The sequence below is a fragment of the Lithobates pipiens genome, unplaced genomic scaffold (genome assembly GCF_037356315.1).
Source record: "Lithobates pipiens isolate NorthernLeopardFrog02 unplaced genomic scaffold, aLitPip1_a1.2 Scaffold_18, whole genome shotgun sequence".
NCBI lineage: Eukaryota > Metazoa > Chordata > Amphibia > Anura > Ranidae > Lithobates > Lithobates pipiens.
In genome coordinates this window covers 195,354,272-195,378,518 of record NW_027507758.1, presented here as the reverse complement: position 1 = coordinate 195,378,518, position 24,247 = coordinate 195,354,272, and the positions used below count along the sequence as shown (strand labels likewise).

Below are 24,247 nucleotides of genomic sequence, written 5' to 3'. Positions count from 1 at the left end.
TATCATTGCCCATCAGTGTAACCCCATCAGTGCCCATCAGTGAAGGAGAAAACTTACTTATTTGCAAAGTTTTGAAACTGAAACAAAAAAAAAAACATTTTTTTTTTCAAAATTTTCGGTATTTTTTTTTATTTGTTTACCACCAAAAGAAAGCGCTATTTGTGGGAAAAAAATTATACAAATTTCATTTGGGTACAGTGTAGCATGACCGCGCAATTGTCATTCAAAGTGCGACAGTGCTGAAAGCTCAAAATTGGTCTGGGCAGGAAGGTGTTTAAGTGCCCGGTATTGAAGTGGTTAAGAATGTATGAAATTTGTTATATATAATTTTGTTTCATACTACACTATGGAGACTATATTTTTTTCCTATGAGGGATAAACGGAACGTTTTGTGGATACAAAGGACTACATCATATGGGCCAAAGAGCTGGAACTGCATAAGGCTGATTTAAAGGCACAGTACCACTGTAGGGGTGTATTCTTCTGGTGAGTGGGGAACCTTGTGGGGGAGCACGCAAGTCACTTGAAGGATGCACAGCAAGCACTAAAGTCACCTTATGAATATATTTTTTGCTGGATTTGCACAATAGAAGATTTCTCAACTGTGGACATTTAAGACTTTTTCTTTTCTCTTTTTTCTTTTTTCTCTTTTTTTGTTTTTTATTGTATTTTTTTGATGGGTGATTTGGCTGTATACATATATTTTTTTGATATAAATATTTTTGGATATATTTTTGGATTGTTTATTTTCTTTTCATTTAGAATTTTTATATGGATTCAAGTTTTGTGTCATATACTTATACCCACTTTCTCCTGTCTATGGTAATTAGGAATTTTGATATATATGCCACATACATATACCTATATAGGGTGTTTTGCTTTTCTCCCCCTGTTTTTGGACTTTTTTCTTGACGGTTTTTGCACTATTATGAAATTTGGAGTATATGTTTACAGAAATTTGCACTTCATAACTTGATTCACTTTGTTACATATTTGCACTTTATAATTTGATGATTGTTAATGTATGAGGCTTACTAGTTGCTGGATAAGTTTACACGTAACAATACCTATGCGAGTTTAAGTTCAAGTCGCATAGAGTACCACATTATTTATTTGTACAGAGAATTTGCACAAAGCACTTTTTGGAAATATTGAACCCTGTTTCTTTTGGCACAAGCGAATATTTTCTGGATAAGTTTACACGTAACAATACCTATGCGATTTTAAGTTCAAGTCGCATAGAGTATCACATTATTTATTTGTACAGAGATTTTGCACTAAGCACTTTTTGGGAATATTGTACCCTGTTTCTTCTGACACAAGCAAATATTTTCACAGTGTAGAAACAAGATATCTGAATTAGTTATTTCAGACACAGAAGGGTTCAATTTATGAAATTAATGCGACATTAGGATTGTTGGCGTCACCAGGGTTTACGATTTTCTTTATTTTTTATAAATTTTTTATTATTTTTTACTTTTTCAATATGAGGTAGCGCCAGATACCCCGTGTTTTAGATCTTTATTACTTGTGAAAACCCAGTGTGGGGATTTCTTTGCTGGGGGAGGGCTGCAACCTATTTACTATTCTTCTTTTATAAAAATATTTTTCCAATTTTTATCTACCTATTCTTTCCACTACCTGTATTACATTAGCGCGGTTTCTTCAACATTTATAATACAGTATACACCTGTATCTATCCTTTATTGCTGTTGTTCTATCATACAGGCATCTGCAGGAGTTAGTGGGTGTTGTGTGCCTCCAGCACAATATACACTACCCAATTGCTGGTTTTCCCATCTCCCTACAGGCCATTACTATGTCTGGAAGGCCAACAAGGAGAGGCAGACAGTCACAAGCCAATAAAAGATGGCAAGCAGGCTCTGTGTCTAGAGACAACAGTGCTGGTCGTGGAAGCGGTGCATCGTCATCAGCACATGGCCATGGGACACACTTGTCCTTATTTTCAGCAGCTGGACATGTTGAGCCGCATCATGCCGAAGACTTGGTAGAGTCTCTTCATCCTCCTCACCCAGGCTCAGGGTACTAGCAAAGCAGCTGCCAACGCATCCTCTTTTTGTCAGCTCTGCAGGGGCAGGCCGAGAGGTGGTTGATGCCACGCCAGCTTAAGCCAAGAATGGTGGTTTGCGACAATGGCACCAACCTCTTCTCCACCCTCCAACAGGAACAAATGACCCATGTGCCCTGTGTGGCTCACATCCTTAACCTGGTGGTGCAGCGGTTCTTGGGCAGGTACCCGGGCTTACAGGATGTCCTGAGGCAGGCCAGGAAAGTCTGTGTGCATTTCTGCCGATCATTTAATGCCAGTGCTCCTCTGGCTGAGCTCCAAAAAGAGTTGAACCTGCCCAAGAACCGCCTTATATGTGACATGCCCACCAGGTGGAACTTGCCATACTGCAGCGGCTGCACATACAGCAGAGGGCCATCAATGAGTACCTGTGTGACTATGGCACCAGGACAGGGTCAGGGGAGCACAGTTTTTTCTCACCACGCCAGTGGGGCATGATCAGGGATGCATACACTGTCCTGTCACCGATTGAGGAGGCCACAAGGATGGTGAGCAGTGACAGTGCATACATCAGTGACACTGTACCTCTTGTCCACCTGTTGGAGCATACGCTGCATGGAATAATGGACAGGGCCCTTGAGGCAGAACAGAGGCAGGAAGAGGAGAACTTCCTTGCCTCTCAAGGCCCCCTTTATCCAGACAGTGTTCCTGCTCTCCCACCCATCACACAGGAAGAGGAGGAGGAGGATTGTGTCAGCATGGAGGTGGAGCCTTGCACTCAGCATCAGAAACAGCAGTCTTTTAGGGATGATTTACAGTCCCAAGAAACCCGTGGACTTCTACGTGGCTGGGAGGAGGTGGCTGCAGATCATGTTGTCCTTAATGACCCAGAGGACTCCGGACCGATGGCCTCAGCTAACATACACTGCATGGCCTCCCTGATCCTGCAAAGCCTGCGGAAGGATCCTCGTATTCTTCCGATCAAGGAGAGGGACCATTACTGGCTGGCTTCTCTCCTTGATCCACGGTACCAGGGTGAGGTTGCGGACCTTATCTTGCTGTCGCAGAGGGAGCAGAGGATGAGACATCTCCGGGAGGCCTTTCAGAAAGGTCTATGCAATGCGTTCCCAGAGACTGGGAGGTTACAAACTCCTGGTCCTGGACAACGTGTTGCTGAGGCTTCGGTCAGTAACAGAAGGAGCGGTGGATAAGGTGGCCATCTGGCCGATGCGTTCAGACAATTTTTTAGTCCGCAGCCCCAAGGTATGATCAGTTCCAGCGACCATCGCCAGCGTCTGATTTACATGGTGTCGGAATACCTAGGGGCAAGGTCAGACTTGAACACCTTTCCCACGGAAAATCCTCTGGCTTACTGGGTCTTGAGGATGGATCACTGGCCAGAGCTTTCACAGTATGCAATTGAGCTACTGGCCTGTCCTGCATCCAGTGTTCTTTCGGAACGCACCATCAGTGCTGCTGGTGGTTTTGTAACCGATCACAGAGTGCGCCTGTCCACCGACTTGGTTGATCGACTGACCTTCATAAAGATGAATCAGTCTTGAATCATCACCAGCTACCAAGCACCTGAAGCTGATGTAACCGAATAATTTTTTTTGAAATGTCACATCCCTTCAAGACAGCCTATGCTGATGCTGAGTGACTGTCCTGTTATGTTGACTGACTATCTTCTTCCTCCTCAATGATCCCGCTGATATCTTGGAAGAACATTTTTGGTTCTGGGTGATGCCACCAGCCCAATTTTTCAGCCCCTGTTTAACAGGGGCGTGCAATTACAATTTTTGATGCAATGCTTTGCAGCAGGGCTCATTCCTGCACTCCAAATAGAGTATATGGGAGAGGTTGCAGTGTTGTGGCACCAGCACCAGTGCCTAAGGCCCAATTTTCAGCCCCTGTTTAACAGGGGCGTGTAATTAAAATTGTTGATGCAATGCTTTGCAGCAGGGCTCATTCCTGCACTCCAAATAGAGTATATGGGAGAGGTTGCAGTGTCGTGGCACCCTAAGGCCCAATTTTCAGCCCCTGTTTAACAGGGGCATGTAATTACAATTTTTGATGCAATGCTTTGCAGCAAGGCTCATTCCTGCACTCCAAATAGTGAATAAGGGAGAGGTTGCAGTGTCGTGGCACCAGCACCAGTGCCTAAGGCCCAATTTTCAGCCCCTGTTTAACAGGGGCATGTAATTACAACTTTTGATGCAATGCTTTGCAGCAGGGCTCATTCCTGCACTCCAAATAGAGTATATGGGAGAGGTCGCAGTGTCGTGGCACCAGCACCAGTGCCTAAGGCCCAATTTATCAGCCCCTGTTTAACAGGGTTGTGTAATTACAATTTTTAATGCAATGCTTTGCAGCAGGGCTCATTCCTGCACTCCAAATAGAGTATATGGGAGAGGTTGCAGTGTCGTGGCACCAGCACGAGTGGCTAAGGCCCAGTTTTTCAGCCCCTGTTTAACAGGGGCATGTAATTACAATTTTTGATGCAATGCTTTGCAGCAGGGCTCATTCCTGTGCTCCAACAAGAGTATCTGTGAGGAGTTGCAGTGTTGTGGCACCAGTGCCTAAGGCCCAATTTTTCTGCCCCTGTTCAACAGGGACATGTAATTACAATTCTTGATCTAATATTTCACAGCACGGCCCATTCCTGTGCCCACCAAGAGTAACTATGAGGGCTTACAGTGTTGTGGCAACACCACCACCACCAAAGGCAAAAATTTTCTGCCCTTGTTCAACAGGTACATGTAATTACAATTCTTGATATAATAGTTCACAGCAGGGCGTTCCAGCACCCACCAAGAGTAACTTTGAGGGCTTACAGTGTTGTGGCAACATCAACACCTTAGGCCCAAATTTCTGCAGAGCATATAGGGCAGGCCCCTACTTTCAAACATTCAACTTACAAATGTCTCCTACTTGCAAACAAAAGGAGACAACAGGAAGTGAGATGAAATTCTCTCCTGTAAGCCCTTGTACACACGTGTGTGGGCTTCATCTGACTTTTTCAGTCAACAAAGTTTGAGCGCTGGATATAAAAAATTTCCGACAACATGGTCCGATCTGACTTTTTCCTATCGTTTGTAGAGAATTCCGATCGGACAAAGTGCCATGCATGCTCAGATCAAATTTCTAGACCAAAGCTATTGGCTACTAGCCTGAACGTAGTCCTGTCGTAATTAAATAACTTCATCACGTTCCGAACGATCGGATTTTCCAACAACTTTGTCCAACCCTGTGTGTGCAACACCAGTTTCGGACAAAATCTGTCTGACAAAATCCGACAGATTTTGTTGTCGGAATGTTCGACCGTGTGTACAAGGGCTTAGAGTTGATATGGGAAAAACGTGTCTCCTCTCCACTGATGCTTTATCACCAATCCTTTTTCCACTAAAAAACCCACATTTTCAAAAAACATTTGTCATTGGGACAGAAAGTGAGGTGAAATCTTCTGAATAGGTGCACAGAGAGCAAAAAAAAGTTACAGGGGTGATAACCCTTCCCTATATTTTCCAAAAAGCTTAAAAATAGATTTTTTGACTGAAGCCACACATTAAAAATGTACCAGTTTAACCCTTTCATGACTAAACCTATTTTTGGCATTTGGTGTTTACAAGTTAAATCCATATTTTTTGCTAGAAAATTACTTGGAACCCCCAAACATTATATATATATTTTTTAGCAGAGACTCTAGAGAATAAAATGGCGATTGTTGCAATATTTTATGTCACATGGTATTTGCGCAACTTTTTGGAAAAGGGACACTTTCATGATTTTAAAAAAAAACTAAACAGTAAAATTAGCCCTATTTTTTTGCATAATGTGAAAGATAATGTTACGTACCAAACATGTCACACTTTATAATTGCACGCACTCGTTGGAATGATGACAAACTACGGTACATAAAAATCTCAATAGGTGATGCTTTAAAAAAAATTCCGGTTACCAGGTTAGGGTTACAGAGGAGGTCTAGTGCTAGAATTATTGCTCTCCCTCTGACGATCGCGGCGATACCTCACATGTGTGATTTGAACACTGTTTACATATGCGGGCGCGACTTCCGTATGCGTTTTCTTTGCTTCGTGAGCTTGCCGGGATGGCGGGTGCTTTAATTTTTTTTAATTTTTTTTATTTATTTTAAAAAAAATAAAAATAAATTTGATCACTTTTATTGCTGTCACAAGAAATGTTAACATCCCTTGTGACAGTAATAGGTGGTGACAGGTACTCTTTATGGAGGGATCGGGGGTCTATCCGATCTCTCCTTTACACTTCAAAGTATTCAGATCGCCGTTTTCGGCGATTCTGAATAGTGTATATATTTTTAAATCCGGCGCCATTGGCAGCCGAGTAAACGGGAAGTGACGTCATGACGTCGCTTCTGTGTTTACCATTAGGAGACTGAGGACATCACCTCCCGCTCCTCCGGCATAACAGCCGAGCGGCTTTTAGCTGCATCGATTGTTATGGCTGGAAAGCCAATCGCCGGCTCTAAAAATCAGTACTGGGATGATGCCTGCAGGTGCGGACATCATCCCGGTATAACCCCCGGAAACCGAGTACGCACATCTGCGTACGCTCAGCGGCAAGGGGTTTAAATTACAAACAGATTCTGCTTAACAACAAACCTAAAGTTCCTGTCTTGTGTGCACCACCTGTATACTGCTGTTCAGAGTATATAGGGCCTGGGGGCCGCCTTTCCTTTTTTTAATCTGGGTGAGGGGTCCCCCTTAATATCCATACAAGACCCAAAGGGCCTGGTAATGGACTGGGGGGGTACCCATGCCGTTTGTCTCACTGATTTTCATCCATATTGCCGGGACCAGATACTACATTAAAGCCGCAAGCAGTTTTAAATTACTTTTATTTTTTAATTACTTTTATTCCTTTAAAATTTTTATTTTGTGCAGGGACTGTTCTAAGCATGGGAAACATGCGCCACTTTACAGGCATACTATAGACAACCCCCAGGTAAGATATTTAAAGGAATATTTCACTTTTTTTCTCACTTTAAGCATGATTAAAATCACTGCTCTCGAAAAAACTTACGTTTTTAAAACTTTTTTTGCATTAATACATGTACCGTGGGGCAGGACCCGGGTCCCCAAACCCTTTTTAGGACAATAACTTGCATATTAGCCTTTAAAATTAGCACTTTTGATTTTGAACGTTCGAGTTCCATAGACTTTAACAGGGTTCTAAAGTTTACGCAAATTTTCAGAACATTCGCAAATTATGGTGCGAACCGAACCAGGGGGTGTTTGGCTCATTCCTAGTGAAGAGGCGGGAAATTAGTAGAATTATAGGGGTCTGATAATGTTGACTTATATATATGTATTTATATAGAGTTTGTCACTTTAAGAATTTGTAATACACTTTCTAGACAGAGTTTTGAGAGTATGATGACCTTCACCGCCAGATAAGAAGCAACAGTTTACTCCCTTTTTGCTCCGAGAAATGGACAGTCTTATCTAGCCCTGTCTGATCTAGTACTGTCATGGTGGTGCTCATGTTTTCTTTCGCAGTCACATGATGTAACCACCCATTTAACTGTTCCCTTGCTACTAAGAAGATATAAATGCTGATTGGACTAAACTATACAATCACACTTATAACATGCCTAATGCTTATGCATATTCATAAAGTATATATTGTTATACTTGATATTTTTAAGTCAGAGACACTTCCTTCTTCATTCGGCCTGGTAGTGCTGAATATCGGTGTTTGTTGTATCTCTCCACTGCAGTGTATATAAAAAAGCACCTATTTATCTTATCTTAAGATCTGGACTCACTATCTCATCATCTAAATGTCTTTTATGAAGACCCCTAAATCGGACTTAACATACCCTAGCAATAGAATGAAAGAAAATGCAGAACACCATCTTCGATACATAGTAATTCTCTGTGGGCCGTGTTTTGAGTCCCAAATGGATGATAAGAAATGGTAAATTTGGTGTAGGCAAAACCTTTCAGAGGTAGGCATATCCAGCTTACTACAAAAACATACTTGGGGGGGCACACCCTAAAATGCATTCAAGATGGTGCTGCTATAAGATCAAAAGCAGCACAAAACAGATTAAAGCACACACATACATATCCATGATATGTTCCATTTTTCTGCAGCAAAGGATACTGGGGGTCGCTTCCAGGCATGAGAGATTGTCATCTTAGCTCCCAACAACATGAAATGGAGAAGTTTCCGTAGGGGTTTACCACAACCGACTGGCCTGCTATTCAGTAGAGCCAGCTCTGGTGTTTTTGGCAGAGCTTGTCCGGTTACTTTGCGCAGCAAACAGAAAGTCTTATTCCAGATCCCCTGAATTTGAGGGCACTCCCACTAAGTGTGAAAGAATGAGGCCAAAATGTCACATCCCCTGAAGCACAGTTGGGAGGTGTTCGGGAATATATTGGCCAGGCGAGAGGGAGCCATATACCAGTGTGTAATAATCTTTATAATAATCTTTAGATGCCTTTAAAAACTTGTTGAAATATAGAGAACCAGGTTTCCGCTTCCCAACTAACCTCAATATCACCTTCCCAGTTCAGAGCATATGAGGATTTTTCTAGGTTCTCCACCAGTGCTGCATAGATTAATGATATTGCTCCTCTCTGATCCATGGCTTCAGAACACCATCTTTCATACATAGTAATTCTTGGTGGGTCAGGTTTTGAGTCCCAAATGGATAATAAGAAATGGAGAATTTGGAGTAGGCAGAATCTTTCAGAAGGGGGGCATATCCAGCTTACTGACACAATGAATTAGCGTCAGAGGTCCCATAGAGGACATGAAGTGGCCTGTTCTGTATAAACCCTTGTCTGGCCACCATTTATTTGCATTAATGTCCATACCAGGTGGAAACTGTGGGTTGTTAAACAGATGGGTTAATGGGCGATTACCCAATATCAAGTGAGTGAGTTTGTATAAAACGTCACATAAAGCCATCGGATGTAAAAGGGTAGGGGCTAGATTAGGGGGGCCTCTGTTTGGGTGGAGTCTATATCAAAAAGTCAATAGTATGTAATGGAACCACCTGTCTCTCCACGTTGACCAAATCTGGTTTATTGCCAAAAGCATAGACAGTAGAAAATGATGCCAATTGAGCCACCTGGTAGTATCTCCAGAGGTTTGGCAACTCCAGACCTCCACTTGTGCGTCTTCTATATAGTACGTTTTTAAGGCATCGATAGCCTTTGTTTCCCCAATAAAATTAATCTGAGATTGAAGCTTCTCTAATTAATTCTTCTTTACCGCAATTGGAAGGAAGTGAAAAGGATATAGGATCCTGGGAAAGAGGGTAATTTTGATCGAGTTCACCCTACCCAGCCATGACAGGTTGCCCTGTCCCCATGTGGACATGTCTGCATCCAATTTTTTAAACAAAGGAGGGTAATTACTATTATAAAGTTGGTCAATATTGGCTTCCAAGTTGAAACCAAGGTAAGGACGAATGCCAGACAAATTAAAAGTGGTCTTTTAGCCGTTCAACCAAACGGCGCCAGGGTGAAAATATTTAATGCTGATGATTTTGTCATGTTTACTTTAAGTCCATGATCCCAAATGACACTTTTTGGAGATCAGTGACAATACTACATTGATCAGTTCTATAAAAATGGACTGATCAATGTATAAATGACACTGGCAGGGAAGGGGTTAACACCAGGGGGCGATCAAGGGGTTAACCGCGTTCCCCCGAGCGTGTTCTAACTGTAGGGGGATGGGCTGCCAGGGACAGGACAGAGATTGCTGTTCCCGATCACTCTGATATGTCCCATCAGAATGGGGATCTGCCTTGTTTACATAGGCAGAACCCCATTCTGCCTCTGTACACCACAATAGAGGGTCACCGGTGGACATCAAGCCCACCGGACCTGTGAGCGTGCTCTTGTGGCGTGCTCCCTATATCACTTAAATGAGCCGACGTACGATGATGTTATTGTTAAAGCAACACTTCAAGCGCTATCGCTCTTTATTAAGCTCATTATTTATAAATATATTATTATTATATGTTCAACAGGCAACAAACTGAAATATTAAGGAAAAGGCAAATCCCCCTCTCCTGACCTGTAAAATCTGAATACCAGAGTGCAGGGTTCAGGATTGCACTATGCACAAAGTGCAAGTTCAGGAGCATGCTACGAACAGAGTGCAGGGTTACAGAGTGCATAGTTCAGGAGTGTGGTATGCACAGAGTACAGGGTTTAGGAGTGTGCAATGTACAGAGTGCAGGGTGCAAGAGCGTGCTACGCATAGGATGCAGGCTTCAGTACACAGGCTGAATATTCAGCAGTGTGCTACATACAGAGTGCAATGTTCAGGAGTGCAGTACAAAATGCAGTGTTCAGGCATGTCCTATGTACAGAGTTCAAAAGTGTGCTATATACAGAGTGCAGAGTTCAGGATTGTGCTATGCAATAATGCAGGGTTTAGAAGCGCACAATGTACAGATTTCAGGGTTCAGGAGTTTGCTGCACACAGAGTGCAAGGTTCAAGAGGGCTCTATGTACAGAGTGCAGGGTACAGAAATGCACTATGCACAGTGTGCAGAGTTCAGAAGTGTGGTACAAAGTGCAGAGTTCAGGGATGTTCTATGTACAGAGTGCAGGGTTCAAGCATTCTACATAGTGAATGCAGAGTTCAGGAGTGTGCTATGCACAGAGTGTAGGGTTTTGAAGCACACAATGTATAGATTTCAGGGTTCAGGAGTTTGCTGCACACATGTTCAAGAGGGCGCTATGTACAGAGTGCAGGGTTCAGAAATGCGCTATGCAGTATGTACAAAGTGCAGAGTTAAAGTGGTGTTGCCACCAAAAAAAACCCCTTAAAATTAATTTAAAAAAATGTAAAAAAATTATTGGAAACATTTTTTTTTTTACTCACCTCTAAATGCCTGTTGCAAGGGGGTCCCTCGTAGTCTGCCTTCTTCAATGCTCGGGCTGGTGACATCATTTCCCCTCGCGCCGCACAGTCATCTGGGACCTGTCACGTGTCCCAGAGGACTGTGCGGCGTATCACGGCACCCTGCACCGCCCGCGCATGCGCAGTGGGTGCCCGGCTGTGAAGCCACAGCCGGGTGCCCACAGTAAGAATGCCGGCGCCGCGAGCGGAGCAGGGAACGAGGGGGGGCTTCATTCCCCTGCATCGCTGGACCCTGGGACAGGTAAGTGTCCGATTATTAAAAGTCAGCAGCTGCAGTATTTGTAGATTGTAGACTTTTTTAGGGGGCATCCCACTTTAAGGATGTTCTACATAGAGTGCAGAATTCAGGTATGCTACATAGTGAATGCAGAGTTCAGGAGTGTGCTATGCACATAGGGGTTGAGTTTAGGAGCATGCTACATACACAATTGTGGTTTCATCAGTTTTCTACATAAAAAGTGCAGGGTTCAGAAGTGAGCTAAACACAGAGCACAAAACTCAGAAGTGTTCTGCATAGAGTGCAGGGTTTGGGAATTTGCAACATACAGAACGCAGAGTTCAGGAGTGTCCTACACACAGTATGCAGGACTCAGGAATGCGTTAAGATGACAGGTTTTAACAGGTTTATAAATGCACTATCACACACACAAAAAAATACAGACGAGGCCACATTGCAGGCTCACACATTTGCAGTGGGCTGCCGGTAAGTACTCATTTGTGGCGGGGAGGTGAGAACATTAAAGGTGGCCATACACCTATAGATTATCTGCAGATTTTCTATGGTTAGATGGAAAAAGTGGGAGATTCCTCCATCCACACCGTTTAGTGAACATGGAGAAATCTGTTGCACTTTTTCCAGCTAACCATAGAAAATCTGTAGATAATCTATCGGTGCATGGCCAGCTTTAGAGACGTTTTCTTTCTCGCTCAAGGTTTCCATGTCTGCGTCGGCTTTCTTAGCTTCCGCAAAAACCATACTTTACTTTTACAGCCGCTTGAAACCCCGCCTGTTTTCTGGTCAACTGATATAGCCACGTGACCGTGACGTACGCACTGCTTGCCTAGCTCTTACGTCTAGCTGTGTTTGTGAACCTCGTGCAGAGTTTGCGTCTAGGTAGTCGTAGTAATGACATCTGAGGCGCCCCACGTGACAGAGGAGTCTGCAGGTGTGCGATTCTTCTGCACCGCTGGCCGAGGTATGGAGCGCTTTGTGGTGGATGAGGTGACTCGGAAAGTGTCGGCTGTAGAGGTGAGTGCGGGCAGGCGGGTTCTGGTGCTGGCCCGAGAGCCTTAGAGTTAGGTAGGCGGACTGTCCTGTTATGGTCCGTGCATAAAGGAGCTTGTAGTTCCGTGTTGGGTATACCTGAGTTTTGAAAGTGATCCCTTGGGATATTAGCTTGAGCATGTATCAAAATAATTAGTAAAACTGTGTTGTGACCTGCGTACCCGCTCCTTCCTCATGTTAAGCTCCTGCAATTCAATCCGCATCAATAGTCGGCTTGATGCTGCAGCTCTGAGGAGGATGCGCAGCGAAAAGGCTCAGCACCAAGGACGGGTCTCAGTGAGCCCATAAGAGTATTGCAGACATTTGTGTATCACACTTCATGCGTTTGTTTCCTAGGCTGGGCAAAGAGAAGAAGGGCAGCTGTATAGGAGGAAGGGTGATCTTCACATTTCAGAACAACTATATTGTTTGTTCACAGGTGCTACTGTATTCCCCCCTAAAATAACACCGGGTCTTATGTTAATTTTTTGGATACAAAATATACATTAGGACTTGTTTTCAGAAGGTGTCTTATGTATTCATGTACGATTATTATTTTTATTATAATTTGCCATAAGACGGCTTTCACACTGTGCTGCCCCCCTAGTTTTAGCGGCGATATTGTGTCGCCGCTAGCGGCCAAAAAGGAGTTAAATCTGCCCGCAAAACTCCACCGGTAACGCTGCCCTGCCCCATTGATTTCAATGGGGAGCAGCGGTGGAGAAGCAGCGACCTTACCGCTCCAAAGAAGCAGCTGGCAGGACTTTTTGTGATGCCCTGCCAGTGCACCGCTCCAGTGGGAGCCACTTTTTTCAGGTGTTATTTTTAGCGGTGTCGCGCCTGAAAAAATGCTGGCAGTGTGAAAGGGGTCTAAGGCTGGGTTCACACTGCTGCGGTGACGAGAATTGGATGTGATTCGCACCGCAGTGCAAATCGCATCCGATCTCTGTGTGATGCGAGTTCAGCCATACAGATAGTATGGCTGAATTCGCATCGCTCCCGCAGCAAACTCGCACAGGACCCTTTTTTTGGTCCGCAGCAGAATCGGATCGCATGGGTGTTCACACCATGCAATCCGATTCTTGTCCGAGTTTGCAGATCGCACTGCGATATGCGAACTGATCTGGGGGTGTCATTAACGTTTCACTGACACTCCCAGCAGTTCTCATAGGGCAGTGTGAACTGCCGCCGGGAGGCATGCGATGCGGGAACCCGCAGAGGATTCGCAGCGTTCCCGCATCGCTGCAGTGTGAACCCAGCCTAAAGCCCCATGCACACTATCAGAGTGCTGAGTTATTTTTTTTTTTTCCTTCAGATTTACCAAAACCATATAATATGAGGTCAAACCTTAGGCGTTTCAATTTGTATGCAATCAGGCAGGCCCTTGCACTAAATGGTTTTGGTAAATCTGAAGACAAAAATCTGATAGTGTGTAGGGGGCTTTAGAGTGAACACACTGCTCTCATTTGCCTTTTCCTGTGCCTTCTGTCTTCTCTCTCCTTGCCTGTCAAGTTAGGAGTCTTTAGCATTAATAAATCTTGTAGTCTGCTCTTACAGTATTATATAAGTGTGTGTTTCTGTAACATTTTAGCAAAAAAAAAACAGTATTTACAGCACCGCTGGGCGATCATGTGACCTGCTGGAGCATCTCTTTCCCCCCTCCAAGCACTGCAGAGGGAGGGGCCTGAGATCCCCTCTAACACCGGGAGGAGAGCAGCGGAAGGTCACATGAGCTCTCAGTATTGCTGTAAATAAGGTATTTTTTACAGTGAACAGAAACACACATTGCAGATTATATCATCTTTTAACAGTGGATTATAGGATTCCGTAATGCTAAAGATTCCTGAGCCACTTTAACCACTTCCTGACCGGCGCACGACGATGTAGGTCGGCAGAATGGCACGGGCAGGCAAATTGTCGTACAGGTACGTCCGTTTAAAATTGCAGCCGTGCGCGTCGGTCGGGACCCCTGTGCCTAGCAACAAGTGACACTGATCTCTGCTCCCTGTGATTGGAACACAGCCACGCCCCTAGGACATAGCCCCTACGCTGCCACCCCCTGGTTAACCCCTTCACTGCCAGTGTCATTTACACAGGAATCGGTGCATTTGTATAGCACTGATTGCTGCATAAATAACAATGGTCCCAAAAATGTCCGACGTGTCTGCCATAATGTCGCAGTCACAATAAAAATCGCTGCCATTACTAGTAAAAACAAAAATTAATAAAAGATGCCATAAAACTATCCCCTATTTTTGTAAACGCTATAAATTTTGCGCAAACCAATAATCGCTTATTGCAATTTCTACCAAAAAATATGTAGAAGAATATGTATCGGCCTAAACTGAGGAAGATACATTTTTATATATATATATATATATATATATATTTTTTTTTTTTTGGGGGATATTTATTATAGCAAAAAGTAAATGCCTTTTTAATTTTTTTATTTTAGCATAGGGTGATGGGTGTCACGTACAAAATCCCTTAGGACTCGAGATGCAGTCAGGTGTGTTTTTTTTTTATTGCAGAATGAATGAGTCTAGGTTACACCATTGCAGTGCTTTAATGTGCGTTTAAAAAAAAAAAAGTAGAACATGCTGCATTTTTCACACCATAAATGCGAACACTCATAAATGTGTGCAAATGCAGTGCAACACAGTAATTAAAATACATTTGAAATAAAAAATAACTGCAAATGCATAAAATGGTATCGAAATCGCATTAAAATATGATTGCTGAATCATACAGTGAAAGCAGAGGTTGTGCTTGAATAAATTCAAAAACTTACCAGGGTTCTAACAGTCTAACCCTTGCAAGGTCCCTTGCTGATGGCACCAACTTCTTCTGGGTGCCAGTTTTTGGCCATCTTAAATGGCTGACATGGGATGATGTCACTCCTGTGCATGAGCAGGAGTGCAGTCCTCCTGATGCACAGGCAGTATGACAGAATGTAAATTGAATTGCGTATGTGCGTCTTAGTGTACACTCTACAGGGGATTGCGAACAGGCTGGTAAGCATATTTTATTGTCTCTTCTGAAATAAAGAGCCTGTCTGTTTGCCGTGTGTCTGGTGTTTTTTTTTTTTTTTTGTTCCCAACTTTAGTTCCACTTTAAGGGCCAGTTCACACGTGAATCGCACAGTAATTGTCTTTGTTCCTGTGCGACTCAGTGTGGTGCATCTTTTTCCAGCCTGATAATTTGAATAAGGTACAATTGCACTGGATTGCACAAAGTAGTGCATATACTGCTTTTCAAAAAGCACACTACACCAAATCGTATTACTACATCACCATGTGACCAGGTGCAGGCAAACACACTGTTTGCGATATTCATTTGGGGTGTCATTAGAAATATATTGAAATATATTACACTTATACATATATTACACTTAGACCAGGTCTGAGGAAGGTCCTGCAGTCTCAGGACGGTCAGAAAACTCCTACAAGCTTTAAACAGTGCTTGGGTGGACGCTGATAGAAGTCACAAGACTGCTATATACTGCTGATGAGAAAAGGTAATTAGCAGTTTATATTTACTAAAATAACTGCACCTCCATGTTCTGCTGCTATAGAAGACCATATATAGTGAATACAGGGTCCTGGGCTTAGTAAGACTTTAAAGTGGTTGTAAACCCTTACAAACCACTTTGACCTACAGGTAAGCCTAGATTAAGGCTTACCTGTAGGTCCAAGCAATATCTCCTAAACCTATATGGTTTAGGAGATATTTGCCCGAAAACGGGCACCGCTGTCTACGGCACATGCGCCGTAGACAGCGGCGCGCAGGCGCAATGAGCGCGGCATTTCAAAGAATGGAGCTGCCGCGCGTGTCGACTCCCGTGCGCATGCGCAGGAGTGACGTCATCGCGGCTTCGCCGAATGACAGCAGCGGAGCTGCGAGACCCCACCAACAAGATGGATGCGGCGGACTACAGGGGACAGCGGCGACTTCGCTGGCTCCTGTGTCAGGTAGGTGACACATAATGGGCTACTATGCGATGCATAGTAGTCCATTATGCTTTGCCTTTGCAGGGAATGAAAGAGGAAGTAAACCCATCAGGGTTTACTTCCTCTTTAAGGGCTCTTTGAAACTGGTGTGCTTAAAAATGCAGTATGTGTTTATATAAATAAGAAAAGAGTAAGGGTGATCGTATTTAGTTGGTGCGTGCTGCATCCCAATCTATTAAAGAACCACAAATGTTTTCGACAGATGGGACTTTAAATTACACGAATGAATGAATTAAATACTTGTATAGCGCACAATGCGAACTGAATCGCCTCTAGGCTATTGAAAGCTAAGCATGTAAACCATGAATGCTGTGATAAAGGGTGCTCCCAATGCAATCATTAAAACAGGGGTTGACAAATTTGTTTGGAATCTGGGAGCCAGCTAAAAAAGTTAGGAGCCAGGTCCGTGACGGCGATCTGGACCTGTCCCTGGCCTGACATGGAGACAAGTGAGGGGAAGATAGCCTCCAGCCCCCCCCATATGAGATCACCTCCCATTGGACACACCGCTTGAGTGCTAAATGGCCGCTGTGATTGGCCATTTAGCATGATCTGTGATTTGCTGTATCCAAGGGACACGGCCAACACAGAACTTCCCCGATGTGCGCCCATGGCGGCGTTCAGAGGGGAAGTAAACAGGAGGATGTCCAGGGACGCCCTCCCGGCAATTGGTGTCCGTGCTGTAGACATCTTTTGTCTATAGCGCGGGCACGAAGTGGTTAACAAAAGAATGTGACTTTTATTTCCGCCATGTTCCCGCTTCTTAACGTCATATCCCCGCTAAGGGTTAGATCAGGTCCGCCTGAAAAACTGACAGGTGAACCTGATCAGACAGCCCTTGTGAAAGGGGTCAAGCAGGGAGGATTACAAATAATTTTTTTTTTTTCCCTTAATTAAAATAATTTTTTTTACTTTTTACAAAAAAAAAAAAAAATTATATATATATATATATATATATATATATATATATATATATATATATATATATATATAATATTTAATTATTATTATTTTTTTTTTTTTTTTGTAAAAAGTAAAAAAAATTATTTTAATTAGGGGAAGGAAATGGGCGGGCAGTGAAAAACAGTCAGGGAGCTTCACTCCATTAGGAATTATCATTATTGGAATAGGGTGTAATTTCTACATCCACCACAAGATGGCGCCAGACTACCGAAAGATTTTAGTAGGCCGCAAAGCCGCGGCCTCAATTACTGGCCGGCGCGGCACGATGGAATTGCGCGGCGGAGTTCGGGGTCCAAATGGAGACAGGATACCCCAGCAGCGTTGCCCCAGTCGCCAGGACACGAAATCTAGGCGCAAATGCGACCTGGCGACCGGGGTTTGTCGAGCCCTGCATTAAAATGCAAAAAGGGATTTATACAAATAGTATGTACACATTCAAAACCGTGTATAAACATGTATTAATGAATGGCTTCACTTTATACATGTGCACAAATGTCTCAGAAAAATAATATATTTTATGATTGCTCAAATATATCATGAATGTTCAAAACGGCTCAAATTCTTTATAGGTGATTTCACTCCAACACCATGTGAGAAATAAAATCGGTGTTCCAAATAATATTCGTGACTTTTCACCAAAAGTGACAACAAATTGCGCTCACCAGATGGCCCTGGCCAGCAAGTGACCATAAGATATGAAGCACCTCCTCGAATCCTGGAAACTATTTTCAGATTTTCTTGCATCGCATAGTAGTCCATTATGTGTCACTTACCTGACACAGGAGCCAGCGATGTCACCGCTGTCCCCTGTAGTCCGGCGCATCCATCTTGTCGGTGGGTCTCGCTGCTCTGTCACTCATTCGGCGAAGCCGCGATGACGTCACTCCCGTGCATGTGCACGGGAGCCGCCACGCGTGGCATATTTGCCGATGATGGTGCCGCGCCTGCGCGCCGCTGTCTATGGCGCATGCGCTGTAGACAGCGGTGCCTGTCTTTCGGCAAATATCTCCTAAACCGTGTTGGTTTAGGAGATATTTCTTGGACCTACAGGTAAGCTTTGATCTAGGCTTACCTGTAGGTCAAAGTGTGTTGTAAGGGTTTACAACCACTTTAAAAAATATACAAAAAACCCTGTCTAAACTTTATCAGAATAATAAAAAGACATAGGGAGACATCTAGTGGACAGACTCGGCAGGTCGAGTGATTAAACCCTTTTTCTGTTTTTTCAAATTTTTTGATGGCTTCCCTTTACTGCTTTTGGCTTTACTCCCTTTTTTTTAATTTATTTATTTTTTTCCTTATGCTGTTTTGAACTTTTCATGATATATTTGAGCAATCATAAATATAATAATTTTCTGAGACATTTGTGCACATGTATAAAGTGAAGCCATTCACTAATACATGTTTATACATGGTTTTGATTATAAACCTACTATTTGTATAAATCACTTTTTCTCAAATCATCTTCCAGGACGGCACACCTGAGAGATAAGAGGCTCCTCCCTACAGGAAACACAATCTATCGACAGCTGTTTTAAGTCCACACCCTTCCCCCTTGATCCTCAGTTTTTGATTGTTTCTCCCTACACAGCGGAAGCTTGGGGCTGGTGGTCTCCGGACCACAAGTTTGGGAAGCCTCTGGGTCTGGTAGGATATTCTTATCCTTCCTGGGGGGATTCCGCTATCTTTTCCTCGGGGGGGGGGGGGGGGGGGGGCAGCAGAAATTGGAAGAGCCCCCTTGAGAGCTGAAGGACCCTGGGTACAGTGGTGTACCCAGAACTTCAGGGGCCATTATCCTGTCTCCCCTCCTTACCTGTCCAGGTGGCTGTTCAGATGGGGGTGCTGGCCATCGGCTCTTTCCAGGGGCATTGTGTCCCTGACTCCTGGGCCCCCGGTAGCTCACGTGGGCTGCTGGAGAGGGAGCCGCGGCAAGCACCCGCATCATTTTCAAACTTCGGGAAAATGGCGGTGGCGTTCTTACCCAGGAGGGAAGGCCGAGAGTCAGCAGGAGCAGGTGCTAAAGCGAGGAGGCACCATTACAGTGGATGTCTGCCTTAACCACCTCAGATGGGAATGAGGAACGGAAGGCATTGCCCCCCCCCCCCCCCCCCCCCAGTGTATATACTGACTGGTGCAGTGTAGGACACAGCCTAACCTTGCACCTCCCTATGGGGACAGCAATTGGGTGGGGGGCACTTTGGCAGCTATCCTCCTTGTGTGTGGACCATAAGGATGGAAAAGGAAGCCCGCTGGCTGTGGCAAAAGGGGACGACAATTGTGAGTACTTTCCTTTTTGCCTTGGGAATTCAGCTGCAAAATCCCGAATTCCAGCCAGAGGGTTTCTGGGCATTTGAGATAATCTCCCCTGGGGTTTGGATTCAAATAGCCCAGAAGCTTCTGCTAAAAAGACCAGCCCCTTCTTACATCAGAGACACTATATGGTGGACAGGTGGTGCCGAGGAACGAGTGTGCCTAAACCACCTCAGATGGGAAAGAGGTAGGTAAGGCATTTCTCCCCCTTCCCCTTGTATATGCTGATTGGCCCAGTGCAGAACCTGGGGTCGGGATACAAATAGCCCAGACGCCACTGCTAAAACCACCAGCCACAGCTCCCTCTTACAGCAGAGACACTGGTTATCGCAACAGTAGGCTGCCAGCCTCTCCCTACATGCCCAGTTGTGATACATTAATAGGGATGAATATAGCGTACAGAGGGGACCTGGTAGATACAAAAAGTTACTTACAAGCCAGGTATACCACTGAACAAGTTAATTGGGCAGTGGTTGGTGGATTCAGAAGCTCCCCTGGTCAGCAGGTGCACTAGGTTACCGGCCCTATTAGCCCAGCTGCTAGGAATCTGAAGTTGCTTCAAGATGCTTAAAAGCTGACCTAACATTCAACGATGGGCAGGGACCAAGCTTCTGTGTGGCACGGTAGGGGTTCCCTTGTGACAGCTCCTCCTTTTTGGGGGTGGCTTGCTATAGGTAACTTTCATAAGCTCCAACCTCCCACTCCACCTTTACACTTTGGTTGTACTATAGTGTAGGAGGTAAGAAAAACCTTTTTTGTTGTTTTGGGCTACAATCCACTCGGTGGCAGATCTAAAGGCGATTTACCATAGATCACTTCCTACATTCTTTTAATTGAGGATTTTCTGTGCAAACCTATGCAAGAGCTACATGATGGCTTGTTTGAAGCCTGCAAGTAGCTATTTACCTCCAGGCTAAATTGGTAACCACCTCTTCTAGAGGCTGTCTTTAAATTGGTCTCTAGGGCTGGGCTCATTGAGACTTTAGTTGCTAATCAGCCCCACCTGAGTATGAGCTGGCTAGCGTTTGCTTGGTCTATGGAGGTGTAAGGTAGGACAACTACTACTATAGTAGGGTGTCCAACCATTTTTAGGATTTTTTCCTTCACTGGTGGTGAAGGTTTAGTATCTACAGCCCAGGCTATGCCTATGAAATAAATTGCCTGTTGGTTATTTCATAAAGGGATAGACCATGACTCCTCATTAGCTGCACACCAGTAGACCTCGGTAGTGAATGTCTGTCCTTGCTGGGATGTTTTTGTGGCACAGCAGAAATACACATTGAGATTTGTGACATCTCTGCTCATAAGGGCTATATTGCTGTACATCAGAAATGCACTGCACTGAAGCTTGTTTGCTGTCCTTTATATCCTAAAGGTACTGCTTTGTTTGGCTACAGATCAGAAAAATACAACAGTGAAGGTGGTCTGTACTTCCTGGTTTTGTGCTGCACAGCAGAAATGCACATCGAGTCTAGTGACATCTCTGCTCATAATGGTTATATTGCTGCACATCAGACATACACAAGATTGAGGTCTGTATGTGGACTGTCCTGTATTGCAGCTTTGTTGGTTACTTATCAGAAAGGCAGCAGTGAAGTTTGATGGCCCTGATTTGTTGGGCGGGGGGGGCGGGTCCTTCCACTTCATAAGTATCGCCTTTCTGGTGTAAAAGGCCGTGTAAAACACAATTTTTCTTTTATATTCACAGACCGACATAGCTCTCCCCTGTAACTAAATGGGTTTGTTAGCCTGCCGTTAGGAGAACTAGGCAAAAATTGTAACACAATACACAGAACTTTAGTCCCGCCCTGGGGGGCAGACCCTGTGCTAACAACCCTCCCTGCTCCCAGGCATAACTCTTTTTTTTTTATTTTGCCTAGATTGTGCAAGATAGAAGATCTCAGGATCTTTCATCAACTGCCGGCTGGGTTTACTATTGGACTCCAGGGAGGTGAGGGTCTTTCTCCCCTCAGACAAATTGTAGACTCTCAGATTTGCGGTCAAACTACTGATGAACCGCAAGTGGTCATCACTCCGCTTTTGCATGCGAGTACTGGGGCTCATGGTAGCTTCCTTCGAGGCAGTGCCTTATGCCCAGTTCCACACCAGAGTCCTGCAGAAGGAAATTTTGACGAAATGGGACAAATCTCTGTTGTCCCTGGATCGACAGGTCCAGGTGAGCCTGCCAGTCAGTCAGACTGACTCTCTCTGATCTGGTGGTTGAGGTCCCTGATGATTTAGTCCGGGAAATCGTTCCTTCCTCTGACATGGACGGTGATCACTACGGACGCCAGTCTCTCAGGTTGGGGTGATGTGATGGGGATTCAGTCGGCTCAGGGCCTCTGGTTGATGGACGAATCCAGGTTGCCAATCAATCTGCTCGAATTGAGAGCGATCAGGCTGTGCCTCCACACGTGGTTGACGTGTCTTCAAGGGCGTCCGACAACGCCACGGCTGTGGTGTACATAAATAACCAAGGGGGAACAAGAAGCTCAGCCGCTGCTCGGGAGGTTGCTCGCATACTTCAGTGGGCAGAGCGACACATTCCGGCCCTCCCAGCCATTTACATCCCGGGGGTGGAAAATTGGCAGGCGGACTACCTAAGTCGCCAGATGCTGGACCCAGGAGAATGGCCGTTGCACCCAGAGGTGTTCAGGCTGCTGTGTCTGCAGTGGGGCACACCAGATGTCGATCTCCTGGCCTCCCGTCTCAATCGGAACGCGCGGAGATTAATATCCAGGACAGAGATCCTTGGGCAGACGTGTCTGATGCGCTGGTGGCTCCATGGGGTCAGTACCATCAGTTATACGCCTTTCCTCTGCTAAAAGTGTTACCACTTCTGCTCTGCAGAGTGGAGGCCGAGGGGATTCCAGTGATACTGATTGGCCTCGGCGTCCCTGGTACGCCAACCTAGTTTGTTTGGTTGTGGATGCTCACTGGCGAATACCGTTGCGAGAATACCTTCTGTGTCAAGGGCATGGACATCTTATGGGAAGATACAGTGGTGTGAAAAAGTGTTTGCCTCCTTCCTCATTTCCTGTTCCTTTGCATGTTTGTCACACTTAAGTGTTTCGGAACATCAAACCAATTTAAACAATAGTCAAGGACAACACAAGTAAACACAAAATGCAATTTGTAAATGAAGGTGTTTATTATTAAAGGTGAAAAAAAATCCAAACCATCATGGCCCTGTGTGAAAAAGTGATTGCCCCCTAAACCTAATAACTGGTTGGGCCACCCTTGGCAGCAACAACTGCAACCAAGCGTTTGCGATAACGTGCAATGAGGCTTTTACAGCGTCCTGGAGGAATTTTGGCCCACTCATCTTTGCAGAATTGTCCTAATTCAGTTACATTAGAGGGTTTTCGAGCATGAACAGCCTTTTTAAGGTCATACCACAACATCTCAATAGGATTCAGGTCAGGACTTTGGCTAGGCCACTCCAAAGTCTTCATTTTGTTTTTCTTCAGCCATTCGGTGGTGGACTTGCTGGTGTGTTTAGGATCATTGTCCTGCTGCAGAACCCAAGTTTGTTTCAGCTTGAGTACACGAACAGATGGTCGGACATTCTCCTTCAGGATCTCTTGGTAGACAGCAGAATTCATAGTTCCTTTTGTCACGGCAAGTCTTCCAGGTCCTGAAGCAGCAAAACTGCCCCAGACCATCACACTACCACCACCATATTTTACTGTTGGTATAATGTTCTTTTTATGAAATGCAGTGTTCCTTCTACGCCAGATATACTTGGACACACACCTTCCAAAGAGTTCCACTTTTGTCTCATCGGCCCACAGAATGTTGTCCCAAAAGTCTTGGGGATCATCAAGATGTGTTGTGGAGAAATTGAGACGAGCTTTGATGTTCTTTTTGCTCAGCAGTGGTTTTCTCCTTGGAACTCTGCCATGCAGGCCATTTTTGCCCAGTCTTTTTTCCTGATGGTGGAGGCATGAACGCTGACCTTAACTGAGGCAAGTGAGGCCTGCAGTTCCTTGGATGTTGTTGTGGGGTCTTTTGTGACCTCTTGGATGAGTCGTCGCTGCGCTCTTGGGGTAATTTTGGGCGGCCGGCCACTCCTGGGAAGGTTCACCACTGTTCCATGTCTTCGCCATTTGTGGATAATGGCTCTCACTGTGGTTCGCTGGATTCCCAAAGCTTTGGAAATGGCTTTATAACCCTTTCCAGACTGATAGATCTCAATTACTTTCTTTCTCAATTGTTCCTGAATTTCTTTGGGTCTCGGCATGATGTGTAGCTTTTAAGGATCTTCTGGTGGACCTTACTGTGTCAAGCAGCTCCTATTTAAGTGATGCCTTGATTGTGAACAGGTGTGGCAATAATCAGGCCTGGGTGTGGCTAGAGAAATTGAACTCAGGTGTGGACAACCACAGTTATGTATGTATGTATGTTTTAACAAGGGGGGGCAATAATTTTTCACACAGGGCCATGATGGTTTGGATTTTTTTCACCTTTTAATAAACACCTTCATTTACAAATTGCATTTTGTGTTTACTTGTGTTGTCCTTGACTATTGTTTAAATTGGTTTGATGTTCCGAAACACTTAAGTGTGACAAACATGCAAAGGAACAGGAAATGAGGAAGGGGGCAAACACTTTTTCACACCACTGTATACCATCATACCTGGAAGGCCCACATCTCCATGTATGAGAAGGGGTGGCATCTGCACATCTATTCCGTTTCCAGGATCCTGCTGTTCCTACAGCGAGGCGTAGACCAAAAAT

The 24,247-nt window shown here is 44.6% G+C and overlaps 1 protein-coding gene across 4 annotated transcripts in view; it reads left to right on the top strand.

Moving 5' to 3' along the window:
* The first annotated feature begins 12,020 nt into the window (after positions 1-12,020).
* THUMPD2 (THUMP domain 2 tRNA and snRNA guanosine methyltransferase) overlaps positions 12,021-24,247 on the top strand; it is a 327,697-nt gene continuing 315,470 nt past the window's right edge. For all 4 annotated transcript variants that reach the window (XM_077486497.1, XM_077486496.1, XM_077486498.1 and 1 more), the window contains exon 1: positions 12,021-12,209. In XM_077486497.1, coding sequence (XP_077342623.1) covers positions 12,087-12,209 — 123 coding nt within the window. In that variant the 5' untranslated portion in view covers positions 12,021-12,086. The remainder of the gene's footprint in view (positions 12,210-24,247) is intronic.